The sequence below is a fragment of the Cherax quadricarinatus genome, chromosome 41 (genome assembly GCF_038502225.1).
Source record: "Cherax quadricarinatus isolate ZL_2023a chromosome 41, ASM3850222v1, whole genome shotgun sequence".
In the NCBI taxonomy this organism is placed as follows: domain Eukaryota; kingdom Metazoa; phylum Arthropoda; class Malacostraca; order Decapoda; family Parastacidae; genus Cherax; species Cherax quadricarinatus.
This window is the reverse complement of record NC_091332.1, coordinates 22,185,397-22,211,069: the sequence shown is the minus strand read 5'-3', so window position 1 is coordinate 22,211,069 and position 25,673 is coordinate 22,185,397. Positions and strand designations below refer to the sequence as shown.

At 38.8% G+C, this 25,673-nt stretch overlaps 1 protein-coding gene across 1 annotated transcript in view; it reads left to right on the top strand.

Moving 5' to 3' along the window:
- The first annotated feature begins 668 nt into the window (after nucleotides 1-668).
- The window catches only part of LOC128695990 (SID1 transmembrane family member 1), a 79,886-nt gene continuing 54,881 nt past the window's right edge, over nucleotides 669-25,673 (top strand). Inside the window, exons 1-9 of the mRNA XM_070093058.1 lie at nucleotides 669-1,411; nucleotides 4,676-4,809; nucleotides 5,982-6,152; nucleotides 6,913-7,057; nucleotides 7,230-7,313; nucleotides 7,783-8,012; nucleotides 16,177-16,295; nucleotides 18,077-18,173; nucleotides 24,623-24,770. Of these exons, the coding sequence (XP_069949159.1) occupies nucleotides 926-1,411; nucleotides 4,676-4,809; nucleotides 5,982-6,152; nucleotides 6,913-7,057; nucleotides 7,230-7,313; nucleotides 7,783-8,012; nucleotides 16,177-16,295; nucleotides 18,077-18,173; nucleotides 24,623-24,770 (1,614 nt within the window). The 5' untranslated portion in view covers nucleotides 669-925. The remainder of the gene's footprint in view (nucleotides 1,412-4,675; nucleotides 4,810-5,981; nucleotides 6,153-6,912; nucleotides 7,058-7,229; nucleotides 7,314-7,782; nucleotides 8,013-16,176; nucleotides 16,296-18,076; nucleotides 18,174-24,622; nucleotides 24,771-25,673) is intronic.

Here is a 25,673-nt window from a genome sequence, read left to right as displayed (position 1 = left end):
TATTGTACAGCAATAAAGGAATGGAACAGACTACCCGCACATGTCAAAGCCAGTCATAGCATGAACCAGTTCAAGAAGAGTGCCAAAAAGTGTCTGATGAATGAAGCTACAGAAAGGGACGGGAATGATTTTCTATTTTTTAGCTAAAATACGTGTAAATTTTACCTTATTCCTAGTAATGACCCTCGTATTGTAGATAGTCTTAATGACCCTCGTGTAGTAGATAGTCTTTTTAGTATGATAATAAGATGTTATCTTCATTGTAGAATAATAAGAAAATATTATAACCTTTATATTATAATAATAAGATAAAAGGACCCCAATGGAAATAAGTCACTCTGTCTGACTTTTTTGGGTTATCCTAGGTTCTCTACACATATGCTGCTATGTATGATAATTCTATGTAACTGTATTTGTGTATACCTGAATAAATTTACTTACTTACTTACCCTAGGACCGTCACAACCCACCCTAGGACCGTCACAACCCACCCTAGGACCGTCACAACCCACCCTAGGACCGTCACAACCCACCCTAGGACCGTCACAACCCTTCAACCCAACAATAACAACAACAACTATCTGATACAGTTTGCATACTTTCTCGCATAAATATAATTTTTGTAATTTTTTAAAAGCTAATATTATATATCAAAAATAAATATCTGGAAGAAAGTAATATAAAATAAATAAAAATCGACGCTGCACGTAATCGTTCAATCTTCTTCATAAAAATATGTTAACTTCAACAAACTGTGCCAGATAAATCTTACCAAGGTTGATAATCAGGAAACAGAAGTTGGGAAGTAGAGGAGAGGCTCTTGTAGCCTAAATGTTCGTGGAAATGGATACTTGATTGTGATTCACGACTTTATCTGTGGTGTAATGTTGCCTAGTATTATATATGTAGTGGAAGGGAAGAGGAAATGAAGCGTGGAGGAGCAGTTTTGTGGTTGGGATACGTGAGGGCTCGGATGATAATGGTGAGTCTTGTGGTTGCCATCTGGATGATATCTACTGTGGTAGAGGCTGCCCAGCACCCTGGGCCTCACCCTCACCACAATACACATCAGTATTACCACCCACTGAAACTTAAGCATAATGCTCCATACCAGGTTTCAGCATACACTCCACCACAGCTGGACTTGTATGGTGAACGACAGGCTCCTGGCACTAACCAGGAAAGTGTCAAACAAGGTGATAATGAACAAGAAGATGCAATAATGAAGAAAAGTTCTCACTATGAACGATCACTTGGAATGTACAAAAAAGGAGCAGATGACAGCAGTGGCTTGGAGGAGATAATTCACTCTGTTGTCATCGAGGGAAAGTTTGGAGAAGAGATTAGAGAAGATATTAACCAGACTTCTGAATACTTGTTTGAGTTCAACTATAATGTAACAAAACTGAAGGTGAGTGCAATGCTTTTATTGGTACTAGCAGGAAAGAGATGCTTCACAGTCTTTCACCAAGGCACATGCTGTGCAGCTCCTATATTGTTTCAGCATACACTGTTAAACTACTTTTTTCTTTGATGTTGAGTCAACTTATTTTGATAGAGATTAAAGCAGTCTAAATAGCAAGGAAACTTTCACATTGTCAGATTTTGCTGTGGCTTGTAGTCAGTGACTTGAAACAACTTATGGACATGGTTTGGACTGTGTCAACTGGAAATTGTAATTTCTCTATGTAAATTTTCTGTGTTGTGATTTTTGCAGTTTATTAGTGATGAGTTACCTTCTTCCTTTTTATGTCAAGTCTTCTGTACTTTAATTCCATGTAAGATCTGTTTGGGTGTTAGTAATATGTATTTTATACAGGCTTTGTACATATCTTCTTCACCTTTTCCATCCATTGGTTTATGTTGAGGAGAGTTTTCCAAGGGATGTTTGATAGTTGTTTCAGTTAATTTTCTGATTGTTGAAGTTGAATTTACCAAACATTTCCTTACACTAACTGTTGTTTGATTCTCCACACCTGTATCCTTGTTTGAGCTTCAAGGAAGTTGTTTGTCAGCAAACATAGCATATTTACTTCTAGTAATTTCATTGATGATTTAATGCAAACTTCTCATATAATCTTAAGAGTTCTCTGGTATAAACCCATTTAGCTACAATACTTTCAGTCTGTACAGTTTCTGCTGCAATACTGTTGTCTGTCTTCTTCCATTTAAAAAACATTTGGGAGGTTGAAGATTCCATATCATTTGGTGATTTTAAAAAGTTCAGGTCACATATGTGGTTGTTTCATATAAATAAACTAACTCCAATTTACAATTTAAATATTTATTAAATCACATCTGTTCAAATTATAGTTTGGATCCATATTTTACTGTCTGAGAAGTCATTAGTGTGGACTTTCATGAAGGCTCCAGATATATAATTTGTTTCTGTAAGCAGGCATTTATTCTTGGCATATTGTTTTGTATCTTTGTTCTCATGCTTTGTATATATATATTAGCAAAAACAAAACTAGAGATTATTCTGTGGGTGAATTTAATACTGGCAAAATTGTTGGTGAATCGAGTATGATATTGCTCTCACTCATGCTGTTCTGTTTCCTATAATTGTTCTGTCCAGTACAGCTCCATCTGTTTATAATTAGGCTGGTGTGGGTAGCTACTCTGGGTCTGTGTTGTATGGTTGGTGTTTGTAATACTGTAATTTAGGATTTAGCATTTATTTTTGGTGTGTGTGACTTGTTTTCTTTTTCCCTAATGATTTATACTCATGTCACCTGACTTGTTTCTTTTTCATACAAAAAAAAAACTCCTTGTAACAAACCTCAGTATAATGAGGAATTAAGGAACAAAAGTCCACTGGATCACTTGATTTGGAAACAGTGGACAAAATCTGTTGGATAGAGAATTGTCCATTATTGTAACAATCATGGCAAAACAATCTCTTATGTATTTTCCACAAGTGCCATTAAATAAGTAAGTTTATTTAGGCACAGGTACACATTTATTTATTTATTTATTTTTTTATTGGACATGATACATAGTTGTACAAATAAATAAATAAATTAATATATAAGAAATATATAAGTTGTAAGAGAAGTAAATGCGAGGGTCTTGACAAGAGGCGTGGAGTTAAAAGATAAAGAATCACACACAAAGTGGGAGTTGTCACAGCTGCTCTTTGCTGATGACACTGTGCTCTTGGGAGATTCTGAAGAGAAGTTGCAGAGATTGGTGGATGAATTTGGTAGGGTGTGCAAAAGAAGAAAATTAAAGGTGAATACAGGAAAGAGTAAGGTTATGAGGATAACAAAAAGATTAGGTGATGAAAGATTGAATATCAGATTGGAGGGAGAGAGTATGGAGGAGGTGAATGTATTCAGATATTTGGGAGTGGACGTGTCAGCGGATGGGTCTATGAAAGATGAGGTGAATCATAGAATTGATGAGGGAAAAAGAGTGAGTGGTGCACTTAGGAGTCTGTGGAGACAAAGAACTTTGTCCTTGGAGGCAAAGAGGGGAATGTATGAGAGTATAGTTTTACCAACGCTCTTATATGGGTGTGAAGCATGGGTGATGAATGTTGCAGCGAGGAGAAGGCTGGAGGCAGTGGAGATGTCATGTCTGAGGGCAATGTGTGGTGTGAATATAATGCAGAGAATTCGTAGTTTGGAAGTTAGGAGGAGGTGCGGGATTACCAAAACTGTTGTCCAGAGGGCTGAGGAAGGGTTGTTGAGGTGGTTCGGACATGTAGAGAGAATGGAGCGAAACAGAATGACTTCAAGAGTGTATCAGTCTGTAGTGGAAGGAAGGCGGGGTAGGGGTCGGCCTAGGAAAGGTTGGAGAGAGGGGGTAAAGGAGGTTTTGTGTGCGAGGGGCTTGGACTTCCAGCAGGTATGCATGAGCGTGTTTGATAGGAGTGAATGGAGACAAATGGTTTTTAATTCCTGACGTGCTGTTGGAGTGTGAGCAAAGTAACATTTATGAAGGGGTTCAGGGAAACCGGCAGGCCGGACTTGAGTCCTGGAGATGGGAAGTACAGTGCCTGCACTCTGAAGGAGGGGTGTTAATGTTGCAGTTTAAAAACTGTAGTGTAAAGCACCCTTCTGGCAAGACAGTGACGGAGTGAATGATGGTGAAAGTTTTTCTTTTTCGGGCCACCCTGCCTTGGTGGGAATCGGCCAGTGTGATAATAAAAAAAAAAAATAAAATAAATGTAAGTACAGTTATCATACATAGTGTAAATTACCTAGGCTAACCCAAAAAAAAGGTCAGACAACGTGACTTATTTCCTTAATAGTCTATTAGTTCATTATTTGGAGGGTTTACTGTATTTCCATCTGTCTGTTTAAAGTTTCTTTTTTGCCGTTTCGCATTCTTTGTCTTTGCCTTTGTGCCTTAAAAAAAAAAAACAGATTTTTGTTGGAAAAATTCAGTTCCTCTCATTTGAAATAGTATGCACTTTAGGCCATAGCATTTTTTTTAAGCGAGTCTTTACATGTTTTCTTTGATAGAATCTACACACTTTCCCAAAGCAGCACTTCCCTTTTCTTAACATAAATCTGCATTTCTGTACACAGAGATGATGTTTTTCACTTAATTTTAATACCGAAGTTTTGATTTTAATAAAAAAAGTAAAATTATCTGAAAATTCTTAAAACCTACAAATAAATGAACATTTAAATGTTTTTTATTTAATATAAAATTTATTTTACAGAATAGTGCTGTGCGAGTAACTGTGAGCAGCCCTATGAGTGGTTATACTTATCCATTGCTGGTAGTTGTTCGGCAACAACGAGGGGTACTGTCATGGCAGATTCCCATTGAGCCTCCGCCTAATACACAAATTTTGTAAGTAATTTGGGGACAGTAGATGTATGGCAGAAACTGTTGACAAAAATGCGAACAGTAACATTGTAGTATATGGATTGATTTAATTGATTTACTATGGCCCTTACAATCATCCAGTGGGCAGTAATGATAAGACTGCAGAGGCACATGAAAGGTCCAGGGACCTACTTTAAAATTCTGGGGACTAAGCAAGGTACAGTAGAAATAAACTGTTTGCAAAATTAGTGGATTCTGTTAACAAAAAATTCCTATACGTTCATCTAATTTACACACTATGAATTCTCTGCATAATACTCATACTACACATTGCCCTCAGACTTGACATCTACACTACCTCCAGCCTCCTCCTCACTGCAACATTCACAACCCAGGTTTCACACACATAAAAGCATTGATATCGCTATACTCTCATACATTCCCCTTTTTGCCTCCATGGATAATGTTCTTTGTCTCCACAGATGCATCAGTGTACCACTCACTTGTTTCCCTGCTTCATTTCTATTATAATTATGATTCTTCTTTCAACACACCGGCCTTATCCCACCGAGGCGGGGTGGCCCAAAAGGAAAAATGAAAGTTTCTCCTTTCAAATTTAGTAATATATAAAGGAGAAGGGGTTACTAGCCCCTTGCTGCCGGCATTTTAGTTGCCTCTTACAACACGCATGGCTTACGGAGGAAGAATTCTGTTCCACTCACCCATGGAGATAAGAGGAAATAAACAAGAACAAGAACTAGAAAGAAAATAGAAGAAAACCCAGAGAGGTATGTATATATACGCTTGTACATGTATGTGTAGTGTGACATAAGTGTAAGTAGAAGTAGCAAGACGTACCTGTAATCTTGCATATTTATGAGACAGACAAAAGACACCAGCAATCCTACCATCATGTAAAACAATTACAGGCTTTCGTTTTACACTCACTTGGCAGGACGGTAGTACCTCCCTGGGTGGTTGCTGTCTACCAACCTACTACCTATAATAATTATGATTATTATTATTATTATTTGTTGTTATTGTCAATAGTGAACTCAAAAGTTCTTGTTTAAAAGTTAATCCTTCATTAAATGCTTGAAATACTTTCAGGTACACAATATATATTTATTGCAGTTTGGCTATTTACTTATTAATGGTTAGCTACATCAACTGAAACTAATACTTTGTGTCCACAGAAAAGAATATTTCACTGTGTCCCACACCCTGTGTCCAGTGAAGAACTACAAGGTATCTTATGAAGGTACCCTTGAAACAACCCAGCGACTCTTCATTGATATTTCAACGTCGTCACCTAAAAATTTAAGCTTCACTGTTGAAGCTGATTTTGTTGATGAGTTTTTGATTGAGTAAGTATGCATGACTGAGTAAGTATACATGACAAGATTGGATGCAAAATTTTGTAGATGAGTTTTTGATTAAGTACATATATATATAGAGCTAGTTTGTATGTAAGATTTGGGTTTGTGACCTACCAAAGAAGAAAACATTTTCACTGTCGCTCATTCAATCACTGTCTTGCCAGAAGGGCAAGATATATTTCATAAATTTTCTACAGCACATTATTTTTCAAGTTTTTTTTAACAAGTCGGCCGTCTCCCACCGAGGCAGGGTGACCTGAAAAGAAAGAAAATCCCCAAAAAGAAAATACTTTCATCATCATTCAACACTTTCACTTCACTCACACATAATCACTGTTTTTGCAGAGGTGCTATGAGGTGTATATGAGCTTACAACAGTATAGGCTGTGTACCCATGTGAATTTGATACCTGTTTTGAATGCAGTATAATAATTATAATATTAGCTATATAATAATGTCTTTGAAATTAAAATGCACTTGGGGTCCACCACAGCCTGCAACCACCACATTTACACATTCAAACTTGCTAAAGGTGACTTAAGAACCAATTCATATTTTACAGCTGGCAAGCTGATGTAGCAACATAAACATATCTAAGCTTTGTATGTTTGTTATCATGAGGAATGTGACTCATTTGTAAGTTAGAGGCCTCCTATACATTGTTTTTATAAATACAGGCATAATTATTTTCTAAAAATATAAAAAATGCATGAATTATTTTCTTATCCTTCATTGCTTTTGATTACAGACTTCATAGCTCTAGGGAGTTTGAGGTCACACCATCACAGCCGGTGTTTTATGAATTCAAGTTCCCAGAAGATGTAGACATGGTGTTGGTGAAGGCCACTGCTGATGATGACTTCTGTGCTATGGTGGCCATTCAGAATATTACTGTTAGTAATTTTTCCTGAAAATTTCCCATCACCATTAGTTCTATACAGCTAATAAAATGTAGATGAAAACCTGGAGATTTTGATTCTGTAAAAATGTTGGTCTTTGTGTGTGTGTGTGTGTGTGCATTATTGTAACATAATGTTAATTCATTTTAATTGCTTATGTTCACAGTGTCCAGTTTTTGACAGTGAGGAGAATATTGAATTTGGCAACTCCTACCAGACAATGACTTATCAAGCAGGCATTACAGTCAGGGTTAGTTGACTGTTCAAGTATTTTATTACCACTCTTATTTATAAATAGTCCAAGTTGGATTGAAGCGTCATTGTAAGCTTTTCTTTCCTATGTGTGTGGGCTATTTGTGGTACGACTCTGCTGTTCCCTCTCATGAATAGGATTTGAATTTTATACTACCTTAATATTTTGAAATTTTTAAATTATATACATCATTGCTTAATCTTAATATGCTTTAGAGTATTTACAGATTTTTTTAGGTTTGTATAGAATGTGTGGTATTAATACTTTCATTGTTTATAATTTAGATATGTATGTACTGTACCATATATAAATAATCTATGTAATTCAGTAACTGGTGAGTGTACTTGACTGGATTCATCATCCTGTTTATGCACATTGTCTTTTTTCTGGTTATTAAAAATATTGAGAAGACCAAAAGTAAGTGAAGCTATTTAACCAAATGAAAAATCTCTCTCTCTCCACCCAGAAACTAGATTATCCCAACGGTTTGTACGTGTTAGTGGTGCTGCTCTCAACTGATGAAGCATGCTCTTCTACGTTTCAACACGTTTATCAGTCACGGAAGAAGAGAGTCAACATCACAGTTGAGGAGAAGATCACCAATCTGGAATATGTTGCTGCTATCTTCGCTGGTCTTGGTTATTGTGCATTGTTTTACATTGTAACATTAATCCTGGCATGCATTTCGTATATTAGGTAAGCAGTACCAGCAAAGTTTGACATCATTTGGTGTAAATTAGACTTTCTTGTTAAACTTTTCTCAGTTTTTTTTTTTGTATTGCACATGGGAGTTCCTAGAGAAAATTTAATGTTAGGACTAGTAATAGGCCCCTTTTTATCTGACTTGTTATAAGGAAAAGTGGTTTAAAAAGACCCATGAGCAAACATTAGGACATATTTATTAGAAAATGTTTTAAGAACATAAGAACATAAGAGGAGTGATTGGTGGAATGATGAAGTAAAGGGTGTGATAAAAGAGAAAAAGGTAGCTTACGAGAGCTTTTTACAAAGCAGAAGTGTTATAAGAAGAGCAGAGTATATGGAGAGTAAAAGAAAGGTGAAGAGAGTGGTGAGAGAGTGCAAAAGGAGAGCAGATGAAAGAGTGGGAGAGGCACTGTCAAGAAATTTTAATGAAAATAAGAAAAAATTTTGGAGTGAGTTAAACAAGTTAAGAAAGCCTAGGGAAAGTATGGATTTGTCCGTTAAAAACAGAGTAGGGGAGTTAGTAGATGAGGAAAGGGAGGTATTAGGTAGATGGCGAGAATATTTTGAGGAACTTTTAAATGTTGAGGAAGAAAGGGAGGCGGTAATTTCATGCACTGGCCAGGGAGGTATACCATCTTTTAGGAGTGAGGAAGAGCAGAATGTAAGTGTGGTGGAGGTACGTGAGGCATTACGTAGAATGAAAGGGGGTAAAGCAGCTGGAACTGATGGGATCATGACAGAAATGTTAAAAGCAGGGGGGGGATATAGTGTTGGAGTGGTTGGTACTTTTGTTTAATAAATGTATGAAAGAGGGGAAGGTACCTAGGGATTGGCGGAGAGCATGTATAGTCCCTTTATATAAAGGGAAAGGGGACAAAAGAGACTGTAAAAATTATAGAGGAATAAGTTTACTGAGTATACCAGGAAAAGTATACGGTAGAGTTATAATTGAAAGAATTAGAGGTAAGACAGAATGTAGAATTGCGGATGAGCAAGGAGGCTTCAGAGTGGGTAGGGGATGTGTAGATCAAGTGTTTACATTGAAGCATATATGCGAACAGTATTTAGATAAAGGTAGGGAAGTTTTTATTGCATTTATGGATTTAGAAAAGGCATATGATAGAGTGGATAGAGGAGCAATGTGGCAGATGTTGCAAGTTTATGGAATAGGTGGTAAGTTACTAAATGCTGTAAAGAGCTTTTATGAGGATAGTGAGGCTCAGGTTAGGGTGTGTAGAAGAGAGGGAGAATACTTCCCGGTAAAAGTAGGTCTTAGACAGGGATGTGTAATGTCACCATGGTTGTTTAATATATTTATACATGGGGTTGTAAAAGAAGTAAATGCTAGGGTGTTCGGGAGAGGGGTGGGATTAAATTATGGGGAATCAAATTCAAAATGGGAATTGACACAGTTGCTTTTTGCTGATGATACTGTGCTTATGGGAGATTCTAAAGAAAAATTGCAAAGGTTAGTGGATGAGTTTGAGAATGTGTGTAAAGGTAGAAAGTTGAAAGTGAACATAGAAAAGAGTAAGGTGATGAGGGTATCAAATGATTTAGATAAAGAAAAATTGGATATCAAATTGGGGAGGAGGAGTATGGAAGAAGTGAATGTTTTCAGATACTTGGGAGTTGACGTGTCGGCGGATGGATTTATGAAGGATGAGGTTAATCGTAGAATTGATAAGGGAAAAAAGGTGAGTGGTGCGTTGAGGTATATGTGGAGTCAAAAAACGTTATCTATGGAGGCAAAGAAGGGAATGTATGAAAGTATAGTAGTACCAACTTTCTTATATGGATGTGAAGCTTGGGTGGTAAATGCAGCAGCGAGGAGACGGTTGGAGGCAGTGGAGATGTCCTGTCTAAGGGCAATGTGTGGTGTAAATATTATGCAGAAAATTCGGAGTGTGGAAATTAGGAGAAGGTGTGGAGTTAATAAAAGCATTAGTCAGAGGGCAGAAGAGGGGTTGTCGAGGTGGTTTGGTCATTTAGAGAGAATGGATCAAAGTAGAATGACATGGAAAGCATATAAATCTATAGGGGAAGGAAAGAGGGGTAGGGGTCGTCCTCGAAAGGGTTGGAAAGAGGGAGTAAAGGAGGTTTTGTGGGTGAGGGGCTTGGACTTCCAGCAAGCGTTCATGAGCGTGTTAGGAGTGAATGGAGACGAATGATACTTGGGACCTGACGATCTGTTGGAGTGTGAGCAGGGTAATATTTAGTGAAGGGATTCAGGGAAACCGGTTATTTTCTTATAGTCGGACTTGAGTCCTGGAAATGGGAAGTACAATGCCTGCACTTTAAAGGAGGGGTTTGGGATATTGGCAGTTTGGAGGGATATGTTGTGTATCTTTATACGTATATGCTTCTAAACTGTTGTATTCTGAGCACCTCTGCAAAAGCAGTGATAATGTGTGAGTGTGGTGAAAGTGTTGAATGATGATGAAAGTATTTTCTTTTTGGGGATTTTCTTTCTTTTTTGGGTCACCCTGCCTCGGTGGGAGGCGACCGACTTGTTGAAAAAAAAAAAAAAAAAAAAAAGAACATAAGAAAGGAGAAACACTGCAGCAGGCCTGTTGGCCCATACTAGGCAGGTCCTTCACAGATCCATCCCACTAATAGAATATTTGCCCTCATAAGAACATAAGATCATAAGAAATAAGGAACACTGCAACAGGTCTACTGGTCTTTGTGAGGCAGCTCCAATACTCCCCACCGGCTTAAACCACTGCCTTGACCTAGTGAGGTCAGACACATCACTTAAGGGATTAGCACTGCATCCAACCTAGTAGCTAGTCAGGTCCATTTTACACCCTCTCACACCCACCCATAATACCATAAGAACATAAGAAAGAAGGAACACAGCACCAGGCCTACTGACCCATGCGGAGCAGGTCCATGTCCCCCCCCCCTGGATTATCCCAATGACCCACCCAGTCTGGTCATCCCCCACTCAAGGATGGAGCACTGTACCAGACCCAGCAGCACAAGCTAGTCAGGTCCAACTCACACCCACCCACACCCACTCATGTATTTATCTAACCTATTTTTAAAACTACACAACGTTTTAGCCTCAATAACTGTACTCGGGAGCTTGTTCCACTCATCCACAACTCTATTACCAAACCAGTGCTTTCCTATATCCTTCCTGAATCTGAATTTTTCCCCAACTTGAAACCATTGCTGCGAGTCCTGTCTTGGCTGGAAATTTTCAGCACCCTATTTACATCCCCTTTATTTATTCCTGCTTTCCATTTATACACCTCGATCATATCCCCCCTAATTCTACGCCTTTCGAGAGAGTGCAGATTCAGGGCCCTCAGTCTATCCTCATAGGGAAGATTTCTGATACATGGGATCTTTGTCATCCTCCTTTGTACGTTTTCCAGAGCATTTTTATCCATTCTGTAATTCGGTGACCAGAACTGAGCAGCATAGTCTAAATGAGGCCTAACCAAGGATATATAGAGTTGAAGAACAACCTGAGGACTTCTATTATTTATACTTCTAGATATGAAGCCAAGAATTCTGTTAGCTTTATTGCGAACACTAATGCACTGTTGCCTTGGTTTTAGATTACTGCTAACCAGAACTCCTAAATCCTTTTCTCAATCTGTAGTATTAAGATCTACATTATTTAGTTTATATATGGCATGGTTATTTAACTGTCCAACATTTAGAACTTTGCATTTGTCAATATTAAACTGCATCTGCCACTTCTCCGACCATTGCGTCAGTCTATTCAAATCATCCTGGAGTGCTCTAATGCCCTCATTAGAATGAATTGGACGGCCTATTTTGGTGTCATCAGCAAATTTGCTAATGTCGCTATTTATTCCCTCATCTATGTCGTTTATGTAAATTGTGAACAAAAACGGGCCCAACACTGACCCCTGAGGAACACCGTTTGTGACGTGCCCCCATTCTGATTTCTCCCCATTTATGCAAACTCTCTGCTGTCTATTTGTCAGCCATGCCTCTACCCAGGAGAAAATTTCTCCTCCTATTCCGTGTGCCCTAAGTTTCCTCAATAGCCTCTGGTGTGGAACTCTATCGAAAGCCTTACTGAAGTCCATATACACAATATCATATTCATTACTAGGATCTACCTCCTCAAACACCTTAGTGAAAAAAGTTAGTAAATTCGTAAGACAGGAACGCCCCTTTGTAAAACCGTGTTGAGATTCATTAATCAATCTGTGCCTGTCAAGATGGCTACGTATTGCTTCGGCAATTATTGATTCCATAAATTTTCCCATTATGGAGGTAAGGCTTATTGGTCTATAGTTTGAAGCCAAGAACCTGTCACCTGCCTTGTAAATAGGTATTACATTTGTCATTTTCCACTTATCAGGCACTATGCCAGTTTGTAGTGATATGTTAAAAAGATTAGCCAAAGGTATGCTAAGTTCCTCTTTACATTCCTTTAACACCCTTGCAAACAGTTCATCAGGACCTGGGGATTTGTTAGGTTTTAGTTTCTCTATTTGTCTGAGGACCATGTCACTAGTTACCGCAATCGTACATAGTTTATTATCATCCTGTTCTGCATAATCTATTATTTCAGGAATATCGCTAGTATTTTCCTGGGTGAAAACTGAGAGGAAGTAGGTATTTAGAATTTCACACATATCCTTATCACTGTCAGTGATCTGACCGGAGTTACTCTTAAGTGGGCCAGTCTTGTCCCTAATCTTACTTCTGTATACCTGAAAGAACCCTTTTGGGTTAGTCTTTGAATCCCTTGTGACCTTAGCCTCATAATCCCTTTTTGCTTTTATTATTCCTTTTTTTATTTCTCTCTTTAATTGAATACATATATTGATTTCTTAACTGCCCATCCCCTCTTTTAATACGCCTATATATGTCTCTCTTTTGACCAATGAGGTGTTTTAATCTATTGTTTATCCATTTGGGATCATTTTTGTTAGATCTAATTTCCCTACTCGGAACAAAAGTTGTCTGGGCAGCTAGAACTATGCTCTGAAAAATGTCATATTGGCAACCAAGATCACCTACCTGACCCGTAGTCAGGACATCCCAATTTAGCCCACCCAAGTAATTTTTCAGTCCCATGAAGTCGGCCAAGCGAAAATCTGGGACAGAGATTTGATTGCATTTATCTAGGTAATTCCATGATATATTGAAACTAAGCAATTTGTGATCACTTTCCCCAAGCTCATCATTAACTTCAAGATTATTAATTAGTGAATCTTTGTTGGCAAGAACCAAGTCAAGCAGATTGTTTCCTCTAGTTGGTTCTGTCACAACCTGTTCTAAAAAGCAATCCTGAACCGTATCAAGAAAGTCACTAGACTCAAGATTTCCTGTCATATTGTTCCAATCAATTTGTCTAAAGTTAAAATCTCCCATTATCACAACATTTTCATATCTAGATGCCTTATGAATTTCGTCCCATAACAGCTTACTGCGCTCCTTATCAAGGTTTGGGGGCCTATAAATCACACCCAAAATTAATTTGTCACGTCCCTCGAGAAACTGTAGCCAAACCGATTCTGTGTTCGATGTTTCTAATCTTATATCATGTCTAAGACAATAATTTAAATTTTCTCTGACATACATCGCCACACCACCACCCTTCCTGTTGACCCTATCAGTGTGGAATAGTTTATAACCCTGTATGTTGCATTCAGAAGGCATTTCTCTATCTTTCAGGTTGAACCAGGTCTCTGTTATACCAATAATATCTATATTACCTACACTTGCAAGTAATTTTAACTCATCTATCTTATTTCTTAGACTCCTACTATTTGTATAGTAAACCTTAAGGGAGCTAGTCACTCGTTGCCCTCTACTATCTCTCTTTGTTTGTTGATCAATTAATTTGCCATTACTAGCAACTTTATTTTGAATATTGTCTTTTAAACATATCCCTGAGGTATCCCGGTAATAACTGCTGTTTTTAACCCTAATGCTGCAGCCTGATTGTTTCCCACAAACACCCATACCTCTATAATCTATCAGTTTAAATTCCTAGACAAGTCATCAATTACCCTCTCAATTGAATTGGCTAATGCAACCACTCCATCCCCAGAGAGATGAACCCCATCCCTTGCATACATATCATGTTTGCCAAAGAAAAGGTCCCAGTTATCAATGAATGGGATTGCAAGTTCCTTGCAGTACCTGTCTAGCCAGCGATTTATACCAATTGCCCTAGACATCCATTCATTGCCCACTCCCTTTCTAGGCAAGATGCTACATATGACTGGGATCCCTCCCTTAGACCTAACTACTTCTATGGCTGACCTATACTTATCCAGCAGCCCCTCTCTCCTGCCCTTCCCAATGTCATTACCCCCAGCACTAAGGCAGATAATGGGCTTGTTCCCATTACCTGCCATAATATTATCCAACCTGCTGACTATGTCGTCAACACCAGCTCCAGGAAGACACACTCTCTGTCTGACCTTTCTGTCTCTGTTACAAAATGCATGGTCCATATATCTTACCTGAGAATCACCTACTATTAAAATGTTCTTACCTTGATTAGCAGGGGAATCAGTGGTACCTTCAACCTCACTAATCACTGAAGTACACTCGTCTTGGAGAACAGAGAATCGATTTCCTACCTTCACATCTTCTCTATTAACTCTCCTCATCTTCCTTCTTCCTGAACTGTGAACCACTTGCCACTTAGAGCGGCTGCCACTATCACTGCTGGCGACCATTCCTTCCTTACCAGCTAAATCCTTCTCACACTCGCTCCCAAACTCATCTATGCGAAGCTTCAGCTTCCTATTTTCATCCTGAAGAAGTAGAATCTCCTTCTTCAACACATGAACCTGGGATTCTCAAGCACTACAACAAGCTATGGTATGGGTAACAGCCCACGCTAACTCCCAAGAGCTTGGCAGGTATGACCGCACTTGACCACTGACCTCAGCGTACTGACCACTGATCTCAGTTTTGGTCTTGGGACAGTGGTTTGGTATTAAAAGATAATGAATTAGATACAAAGAGGCAGTTGTCAAAAAGGTGATGAGAGTAACAAAAAATTTAAGCAATGACATATTGTATATCAGATTGAAGGGTGGGAGTATGGAGGAAGTAAATATTATTTTTTTTTTGTTATCACACTGGCCGATTATCACCAAGGCAGGGTGGCCCAAAAAAGAAAAACTTTCACCATCATTCACTCCATCACTGTCTTGCCAGAAGGGTGCTTTATACTACAGTTTTTAAACTGCAACATTAACACCCCTCCTTCAGAGTGCAGGCACTGTACTTCCCATCTCCAGGACTGAAGTCCGGCCTGCCGGTTTCCCTGAACCCCTTCATAAATGTGTTCAAATATTTGGGCATGGACCTGTTGGCAGATGGGTGTATGAAGGATGAGACAAACCACTGAATAGAATAAGGAAAAAAGTGGATGGTGCATCAAGGCATCTGTGGAGACAGTTTATCCATGGAGGTGACAAGGGGAATTGTTGTAGAGTATAGTGGTATTAACAGTGTTACATGGGTGTGAAGCATGAGTTAAATTTTGTGGCAAAGAGAAAGCTGGAGAAAATGGAGATATGTTTGAGGGTGACATGTGATGTGACTGTCATGCAGAGAATTTGAAGCATGGAGATTTAAAAGGGTGTAGGGAGGAGGGTTGTTGAGGTAGTTTGGGAAATTAGAGAGGAGGGAACAAAATGGAATAACTAGAAAGGCATATAAATCTGTGGAGGGAAGGTGGGGGTGGGGGTTATCCCAAGAAGGGTTGATGGGAGGGGGTAAAGGAAGCGAGTGTTAGGGGCTTTAACATCTAACAGATTTGTGTGAGCAAGTTAGATTGGAGTGAGTGGAGGACAGTGGTTTTTATTACTTGCTATGCTGCTTGAGTGTGAGCAAGGTAATATATTTGAAGGGATTGAAAGGGATACCAATTAACCAGACTTGAGTTGTGGGGATGGGAAGTATAGTACCTACACTCTAAGGGAAGGGGGTGGGGAGGTTACAGTTTGGAGGGCCATCTAAATGTGATACCCGCACACTTCTGGCAACATAGCAATCGAATGAATGATAGGGAATGTGTTTCCTCTTTTTTGGGTCACCCTACCTTGGTGGGAGACAGCCAGTGTGTTAAAAAAAAGAAAAAAAAAAGATTGATTTTTTGTTTTTGAAATTATTTCTGGCATTTATATTGCAGGTCAAAACGGAAGCAGCCCCGTGAGCGTAGTCTACTGGATGATTCCATACTTGGGACTCCCGAGGATCCTAACTTCCCTGGCCCCTCACCGTCTTTCGGAGCCGTTAACACATGTGAAGGTGGGGTAAATAAAGCAAATGCTTTTGTGTTTAATTTTTTTTTAATGCAGTGCACTCAACACTTGATTTTCGCATGTTCTGCTTTTGTAAAATTTCTTTTGTGTTTTATGAATTGACATAATTTTTCAATCATTGTGGATGACAGCTTAATTTTATGCGGCTTGTTCAGGTCTGTTTAACAGTTAAAAATAAAAAATTGTAAGCATGTTTGCCATAACAGGCCACCACTGTACTGTAAAACATTTTAGATGTTTAAGGCTTGCAAATTTCCAAGGAAAATTAGAAAAATTAAAAAGAATGTTGAAAAAATTTGGATGCTGTGGGAGGGAGGACAGCTAGCAGCAGTCACACCACTGACCTACATTTTCATCACTTGTGTTAATTTCTTCTCATTCCTTAACAAAATAATTTTTTATCACATCATCTGTTTCCTGCCAAAGAAGGATAATTCAAAGAAGGAAACTCATTCAATGATTGTCTTGTTATATAAATATTCTTCATAATATTTTATGTACATTGAAGATTAAGATTATTAACAGAATTTGGAAACAATATTCTTAAGAGGGAGTAAGCCAGGAAGGACAGCAGTATCAGCAAGACACACAGAACGGGCTGTAGCCTCCTCCTCTTATTGGATGATTATCATTGTGTCTTTTTCTGTACATTTTCTTGTAATATTAAATAATTCAATGTTTACTGTAATTACCAGTACAAGCTTGCAGTTGAAGAGTAGAAATACTGTAGGAGAGCAGAAATAATGGAAAACTAATAAAAGATAGTGTACAGGACAACAGAAGTCTGTAAATCAAAACTTCTCAACATGTAATGAAGAATGATACACTCACATTCAGAGTTACCCAAAAAGTCTCTTATGGAACAATATAGTAAATCAATATGTAGATGGAGGAAGTATTTATTAAAACAATGTCTTGCTCTGTAACTTGGTGAGCTTTAATTAATTGATGACCCCTAATTGTTTAAGCATCCCCTAGCTTTCAGAAGCTTCCTGGAAAGCCAGTAATTTGATAAAGCTCAGTAACTTGATAAAGCTCAGTAACTTGATAAAGCTCAGTAACTTGATAAAGCTCAGTAGCTTGATGAAGCACTGAGCAAAACATAGTTTAATAGGCTTGTTCTCTGTCTTTGATTTATCGTACTTCATTCATATATTGTAATAACTGTACTGTACACATTGACATGTGTTGATGGAACATTAAAAAATGTATTCCAAAATATTGTGCTTCTGAGTCTAGACTAATTTTGAAGCTTTAGTTAAGTCTTCTTCTTTCAACAAACTGGCTGTATCCCACTGAGGCAGGGTGACCCAAAAAGAAAAACAAAAGCTTCTCTTTTTAACTTTGGTAATATATACAGGTGAAGGGGTTACTAGCCCCTTACTCCCAGCATTTTAGTCACCTCTTACGATACGCATGGCTTACGGAGGAAGAATTCTGTTCCACTTCCCTGTGGAGATAAGAGGAAATAAACAAGAACAAGAACTAGTAAGAATATAGAAGAAAACCCAGAGGGGTGTGTGTATATATATGGTTGTACATGTATGTGTAGTGTGATCTAAGTGTAAGTAGAAGTAGCAAGACGTACCTGAAATCTTGTATGTTTATGAGATAGAAAAAAGACACCAGCAATCCTACCATCATGTAAAACAATTACAGAGTTTTGTTTTACACTCACTTGGCAGGACGGTAGTACCTCCCTGGGCAGTTGCTGTCTACCAGCCTACTACCTAGGCTTTAGTTAAGTATTACCATTTGATTTTACAGATCACCCAGCACTACCGCGCAATACCTCGGATTCTTCACTTGACGAAGACGATATTGATATGCTTACTGATGCTGAGAGTGATAAAGACATCTTCAGGTCAGTTTTTCTAAAAAAATGAAAAGAATCTGATTCATACCGAGTATATTTAAAAATCTTATCTTATTGTCTGTATATCGTAAACAATTTCATGTAATTCAGTAGTAAAAATTTTCCCAATAACCATCTTCAAGTTAGATTTTTAGTTTATCTTTGCACATTTCTTCATTTTGTTATTTTCCCACTGCAGCACAGTAAAAGAACCATGATTAAATAATTGTACTTCTTTATTACAAAACTGAGCTGTTTGTTATCCTAATGGCACTAAAGTTAACCTATAACAAAGAGTTTGATTCCTTGATGATTGCTATTGTTTTAGGTATCACTTACCCTTTAAAAGTGACTACCTTGATTCTGGTGAAGGTCTCATAATTCAAGGAATTATAGACACTTTTCCAATCAATCCTGACTTCTATAGGTGCTGTATGTTGACTTCCATGATGGCTTCAACAACATTTTTTTTTGTAGATGATAAGAACACAAAATCAGTATTTAGAAATTTTATTCAAATAACATTTCACCTATGCAGCACCTTTTTCAAATCTAATAAATCATATTGGGTGTTAGCACAATATATAGGCTGGAGAGAAGAACATATTGTGGTCAAGTGTAACATATGAGCATGGAAACAAAAGCACACTACCACAGGCTTACTTGTTTATAGTGTGTTGAATAGAGATATTAGTGGTAGTAGTAACAGTGGTTGGTTTTCATCGATATATTATCATTTTGACTTTCACTTGCTGGAGTTGGGTACCATGATCTACCACATGTCTTTGGGATAGCCCTAGGGGCACTACCAGACCATGTTTGTCTCTGTATAAACTGATGCTTCATAGGCGAATAATCATCATCACTATCACTTGTCTGACATCAGTTGCTAAGAAATCAATGTATCACTATCATCATTACTGCTCACATCTGTGTCCCAGCCACAGGAGATTATTAGCTTTTGCTTATGGTGCAGACTTGTTGTGGTCATGCTGATGCCTGAGGTAGATGTTTGAGAGTCATCAGGGTTTTCAGTGCTATTCCAGGCATTTTCCCTGTACCTTGTGGTCACTTTGCCTTTAAAATCATAAAAATCATCAGATTTTACATCCTTGTTTTTGGAGCTAACACTGAGGACTAAAAGACAATTTTCTGGCAGTGTAGGTATTGCATCAGTGCAACATAGTGAAAAATGGTAAACAGAGATGGTGTTCCCATGATGCATTACCCCAATTTTTTGTATATTGTACACACCAACCATGTATACCTATTATTTTATGCCTAGGCCTCCCAGGCCTCTCATGTAAAAATTGAAGGCTCTAGAATTTATATGTACATCTGTGTAAGTGACACCAGCTTCAGTAACTTAGATCTACTTGAGAAACAGTGGCTAATGAAAATAAGATACCTTGAATATTTCAGTAAAATATTGTAAATTTTCTTGTCAGAGGTAATATTGCATAACTAACTAGTTTAAATGTATACTTAAGCATATACTTATTAACCTTTGTGCACCAATAATTTTTTTTTTTTGCACTGTAGTCCATACTATGAATATGGGGCACAGTCATCTAATTTATTCTTGGTCACTTTTATGTTTGCTTGTACACTGAAAATTAATTAATCGAATGTTCCTTATTGATGAGCACTATGGTGCCATCCTTTCCATGTTTATTCTCTTTTAGGATTTCATTCTGTGTATCAAGTTGGGAGGGAGGGAGGGGAGAGGGTTTCTTGATGTTGGTGAAGGTCTCTTGGTATGAGAAATTGCAGATCCTCTTCCTTGGAAAAAACATGATTACCCTCTATTTCCTAGGGGCTGTATGACACCCAACAGCAAAAGAGCTTTTCATGAATGTATAATGATGATAATAATAATAATAATAATAATAATAATAATAATAATAATAATAATTATAATAATAATACAGTGGACTCCCAGATAACGTAATTAATCCGTTCCAGACAGAGTGTCTTATACTGAATCTGACTTAATCTGAATTAATTTTCCCCATAAATAATGGAAATCCAATTAATCCATTCCACAATAATTTTTTTACATGAAATATACATTTTCCTACACAGAAAACAATGAGACATGCAGAGTAAAACATTACTAAAATGACAGTTACCCTTATTGAAGGCTTATTTATGAGTGATGAGACGGGAGGAGGGGAGAGGATGGAGGTGTACTATTGTTTGGAAGGGGAATCCCGTTCCATAGACTTCAGGTACTAAATCCTTTTCCAGGGTTACTTCCCTTCTTTGGTTTTTAATGCCACTAGGATTTCTTTAAAATGGATTTCTTTAAAATGGGACACAACACTGTCCTTGTAGATGTTGCCAGCACGGTCTGCAACAGCTGTGTCAGGGTGATGTTCATCCATAAATGTTTGCACATAAGAAAACAGGAACACTGCAGCAGGCCTGTTAGCCCATACTAGGTAGGTCCTTCACAAACCCTCCTACTAACAGAATTGTATTTGCCCAACCCAATTTTTAATGCTTCCCAAACAATAAGCTTTGATAATTCTATTCACTTATGTACAAGTCCCACTCAAATCAAATCATGTGTGTGGGGAAGTACCCTGGCTGGTATGTGGGGAAGTACCCTGGCTGGTATGTGGGGAAGTACCCTGGCTGGTGTACCACCATCACTACCATCCTCTACCATCACCACTTTCATATCTTTCTACAAACTTTTTCTTGAATTCTATAGTGTTTCTCACCCTCTTTACCAAAAGGCTGGCACTAGAAGCTTTCTTTGGGCCCATGGTGGCTTATTTAGCAGTTACAAGCTCTAAAAGCAATGGAATAATACAAAATGTGTTGCATGTATGCATGGAATCGCCCTCACTGGCTGGTAAACAAAGGCACACTGTTTACGTGTCCACGTGCCGTGAGCGGCACGTCTTCTTATCACCAGTGTCGAGGTTGGGAGACTACTCTCTCCCATCTTCGCATTGGCCATACTCGTCTTACTCATGGATATCTCATGGAGAGGCACCCTGCTCCTCTCTGTGAGAATTGCCAAGCTCCATTATCAGTCAGCCACATTCTGTTGGACTGCCCACTTTATCAACGAGCACTCAGAATTTACCTCCGTCGTCGCTCCGCTTCTCTCTCTTTACCTTCCATTCTCGCTGATGGATCCACCTTTCATCCGGACTCTCTCATTGACTTTTTGACAACAACTGACTTACTTCACAAATTCTGATACCTTCAGCCCTTTCTACTTCAATCTCTTGCTACTCTCTACCCCCACACTATCCCCTGCCCCACTGTTTTCTGTAACCTATTGATCATCCTTCCTCCCTTCTGCCGCCCAATACCCTCGCTTCCTTCCCTACCCTGCAGCGCTGTATAGCCCTTGTGGCTTAGCGCTTCTTTTTGATTATAATAATAATAATTAATCCTGGGGTCCACTGTAATAATAATAATAATATGGGAGGAGGGGGAAGGATGGAGGGAGGGGGTAAAAGAGGTTTTGTGTGCAAGGCGCTTGGACATGCAGCAGGCATGTGTGAGCGTGTTAGAGATAAAGGGTAACAAAAAAAGGCACAATACCGTGACTGGAATGATACACAAATAACCCGCACAAAGTGTGACTTTGTAAATGGTCCAATAATCTCTTCTGTTCTATGTGCAGGTTATTTGTGTGAGGCGAAGGGTTTTTGGGACCTGATGAGGTGTTGGAGTGTGAGCAGGGTAATATTTTGTGAAGAGATTCAGGGAAACCGGTTAGCCAGACTCGAGTCCTTTACTTTAAAGGAGGAGTTTGGGATATAGGCAGTTTGGAGTGACACCTAAAATGTCGTATCTGAGTGCCTCTGCAAAGACAGTGATTATGTGTGAATGATGGTGTAAGTGTTTCTTTTTTGGGGCCACCCTGCTTTGGTGGGAGACGGCTGTTGTGTTAAAAAATAGTAATAATAATAATGATAATAATACTCAATGGGGAAGTGGAAAAGAATTCTTAAGAGGCAACCAAAATGCTGGGAGCAAGGGGCTAGTAACCTTTTCTCCTTTGTAAATTACTAAATTTAAAAAGAAAAACTTTAGTTTTTTTTGTAAAACTTTAGTTTTTCTTTTTAAAAACTTTAGTTTTTCTTTTTGGGTCACCCTGCCTCGGTGGGATACAGCCGGTTTGTTGAAGAAAAAAAATAATAATAAAACAGTTTTAAATTTTTTACTTCATTCATTACTCCTTTCATTCATTGCTTCTCTCTTAATTTGTTCTTCACATGGTCAGTGAAATTGCAAATATCGAACTTAAGCTGAAGGAATCTTACAGGAGACAAGAATCACAGGAAGAATTAAAAGCCATAAAGGAAATTGAAAAAAAAAAATACTTCTTCTCTTATGCCAAATATAAGGGAAAAACAGCATCCAGTATTGGGCCCCTGCTTAGGCAAGATGGGACATACACAGATGACAGCCAAGAAATGAGTGAGATACTAAAGTCCCAATATGACTCAGTGTTCAGCGAACCGCTGCCCAGACTAAGGGTCGACAATCCAAATGAATTCTTCATGAACGAAATCCAAAATTTGGTCATCTCAAAAATCTCGGATATTATCCTAACTCCACAAGACTTTGAAAAGGCAATAAATGACATGCCCATGCACTCGGCCCCAGGCTCAGAGTCGTGGCACTCCGTGTTCATCAAGAATTGCAAGAAGCCCCTATCACGTGCCTTCAGCATTCTATGGAGAGGAAGCATGGACACAGGGGTCATCCCACACACACTAAAAACAACAGACATAGTCCCACTCCACAAAGATGGCAGGAAAGCAATTGCAAAGAGCTACAGACTGATAGCACTAACATCCCATATATTAAAAATCTTTAAGAGGGTTGTAAGAAGCAAGATTGCCAACCACATACATACCCAACAATTACACAAACCAGGGCAGCACGGGTTTAGAGCAGGTTGCTCCTGCCTGTCCCAGCTACTGGACCACTATGACAAGGTCCTTGATGCTGTAGAGGATAAACAAAATAGATGTAGTATACACAGACTTTGCAAAAGCCTTTGACAAGTATGACCGTGGTGTAATAGCACACAAAATGCATGATAAAGGAATAACAGGAAAAGTTGTGCTCTATTTCCTGACAAATAGAACACAAAGAGTAATAGTAAACAGAGTAAAGTTCCAGGCAGCCACGGTAAAAAGCTTTGTTTCATAAGGCACAGTACTCGCTCCCATTCCATTCCTCATCCTCATTTCTGACATAGAGATGTAAGCCATAGCTCCGTGTCTTCCTTTGCGGATGACACCCGGATTGCCATGGCAGTGTCCTCCATCGAAGACACCGCAAGACTCCAAGTGGACATCAACCAAATCTTCAAATGGGCCACTCAAAACAACATGAAGTTTAGTGAGAAGAAATTTCAAACTACTCAGATATGGGAAAATTTAAGAAATTAAAAATGTATCAGTGTATATGATAAATTCTAACCATACAATAGAGCAAAAAAGTAATGTGAAGGACCTGGGAGTGATAATGTCAGAATATCTCGCCTTCAAAGAACACAACAATGTATCTACCTTATCTGGTAGGAAAGTGATAGAATGGATAACGAGAACCTTCAAAACTAGGGATGCCAAGCCCATGATGATTCTCTTCAAATTGATTGTACTCTCTAGGCTGGAATACTGCTGTAGACTAACGGCCCCCTTCAAGGCTGGTGACATTGCAGACCTGGAGCGTGTACAAAGAACTTTCATGGCACACATAAGTGCGATAAGGCACCTAAATTATTGGGAACAGTTGAAAGCCCTTGATCTGTATTTCCTGGAATGCAGGCAAGAGAGATACATGATAAAATACACTTGGAAGGTCCTGGAGGGACTGGTGCCAAACCTACACACGAAAATCACTCCCTATGAAAGCAAAAGACTCGGCAGGAAATGCAACATTCCCCCAATGAAAAACAGGGGCACCACGAATACATTGAGAGACAGCACAATAAGTGTCCGGGGCCCAAGACTGTTCAACTGCTTCCCAGCATACATAAGGGGGATTACCAATAGACCCCTGGCTGTCTTTAAGAAGGCACTGGACAGACACCTATAGTCAGTACCTGACCAACCGGGCTGTGGTTCATACGTCAGCTTGCCTGCGGCCAGTGGTAACAGCCTGGTTGATCAGACCCTGATCCACCATGAGGCCTGGTCTCAGTCCGAGCCACGGGGGGCATTGACTTCTGAAACCCTCTCCAGGTAAACTCCAGGTAATCTCACACTTGTCCAGCTTACCTATTTCTGAACATTGCTTTCCACTCTACATGTAAATTATCCCATTCTGTTAGCTGCCAGAGATGTATGTAGCATAACCATTTTTAATTACTTTAGCATTGACCAGTTTGTATGTCATAATTGGTAGTACTTTGTCAGTGTATACATTAATCAAACTGTATAACAATTTCAATAATGAAACTGATTGTGTTGCAGGACGAAGACATTCTTGTACGTGAGTGACTTGGCTCGAAAAGAGATGCGTGTGTTAACGAAGAAATCACAACTTTACATCTGGGGCTTGTTAACTGTTGGCATTTTTTATGCTGTTCCTGTTATCCAGCTGGTTATTACATACCAACGGGTAAGTGGTTAGTTTATTGACCTCTGATACCAGTGTTTTAGTAAATTGACTGTGCAGTTTAAACTTGTGGAACCAGCCTGTACTAAACAAGCATTCTTTGTCAGGCCTTCCAAACTACATGGTTTTATAGTATGTAATTCGTTCCAAGATGTCAGAATACACCTAACCTTCCCTTGGATTCTTTTTGTTGTTTAAACACTCTGAGATTTTCTGAGTGATAAACCATCACAGACTGCATCTTGAAATATCCAAAGGCATTGGTACACAGCAGCAGAGTAAGCCTATCTTTCATAGGCAGGCAGGTAGGGAGGCAGGGAGGGAGGGAGGGAGGCAGATTAGTAAGGAATTGTAGACTTAGTATTATCACTCTTGTTGTCACTGTCTCTCACTGTCAACCTCTTGTACATGTATGGTCTCCCTCCCTCTCATCCACCGCTGCCCCTCCCATTCGCCTCCAACACACCCTTCACCATCACTCCATATAAGATCTTTTCATCACCCTGTCTTGTCTCAGGGCTGAGGACCACCCATGCCCACTGTTTATCACACACGTATTGTATATCAGATTTTTCATTGCAACTCAAAACTAAATTTCTTTTTGAGGGCAAATTGTAACTCAAATTTATTGTAACTCAGCCCATCGTAACTCAAGGGACCACTGTACTCCAAGGCTTTTTTTCTGTATTAGGATGAAATTAAGTGGTGCACCTTTCTTGGTTTTTTGCTCACTCTACTCACTCGGTAACTTTTTCTGTCTTATTTAGCTATTGTGGCCTATTTGTCATTTTTTTCAGAAAGTCAAAATCTTCTAATTGTGCAAATTAATGCCTCATTCAGACTATAGGCTCATGTAGTCTACACACATACAGCACTTTTAAACTGATTTTGGATCTCAGTTTTCTT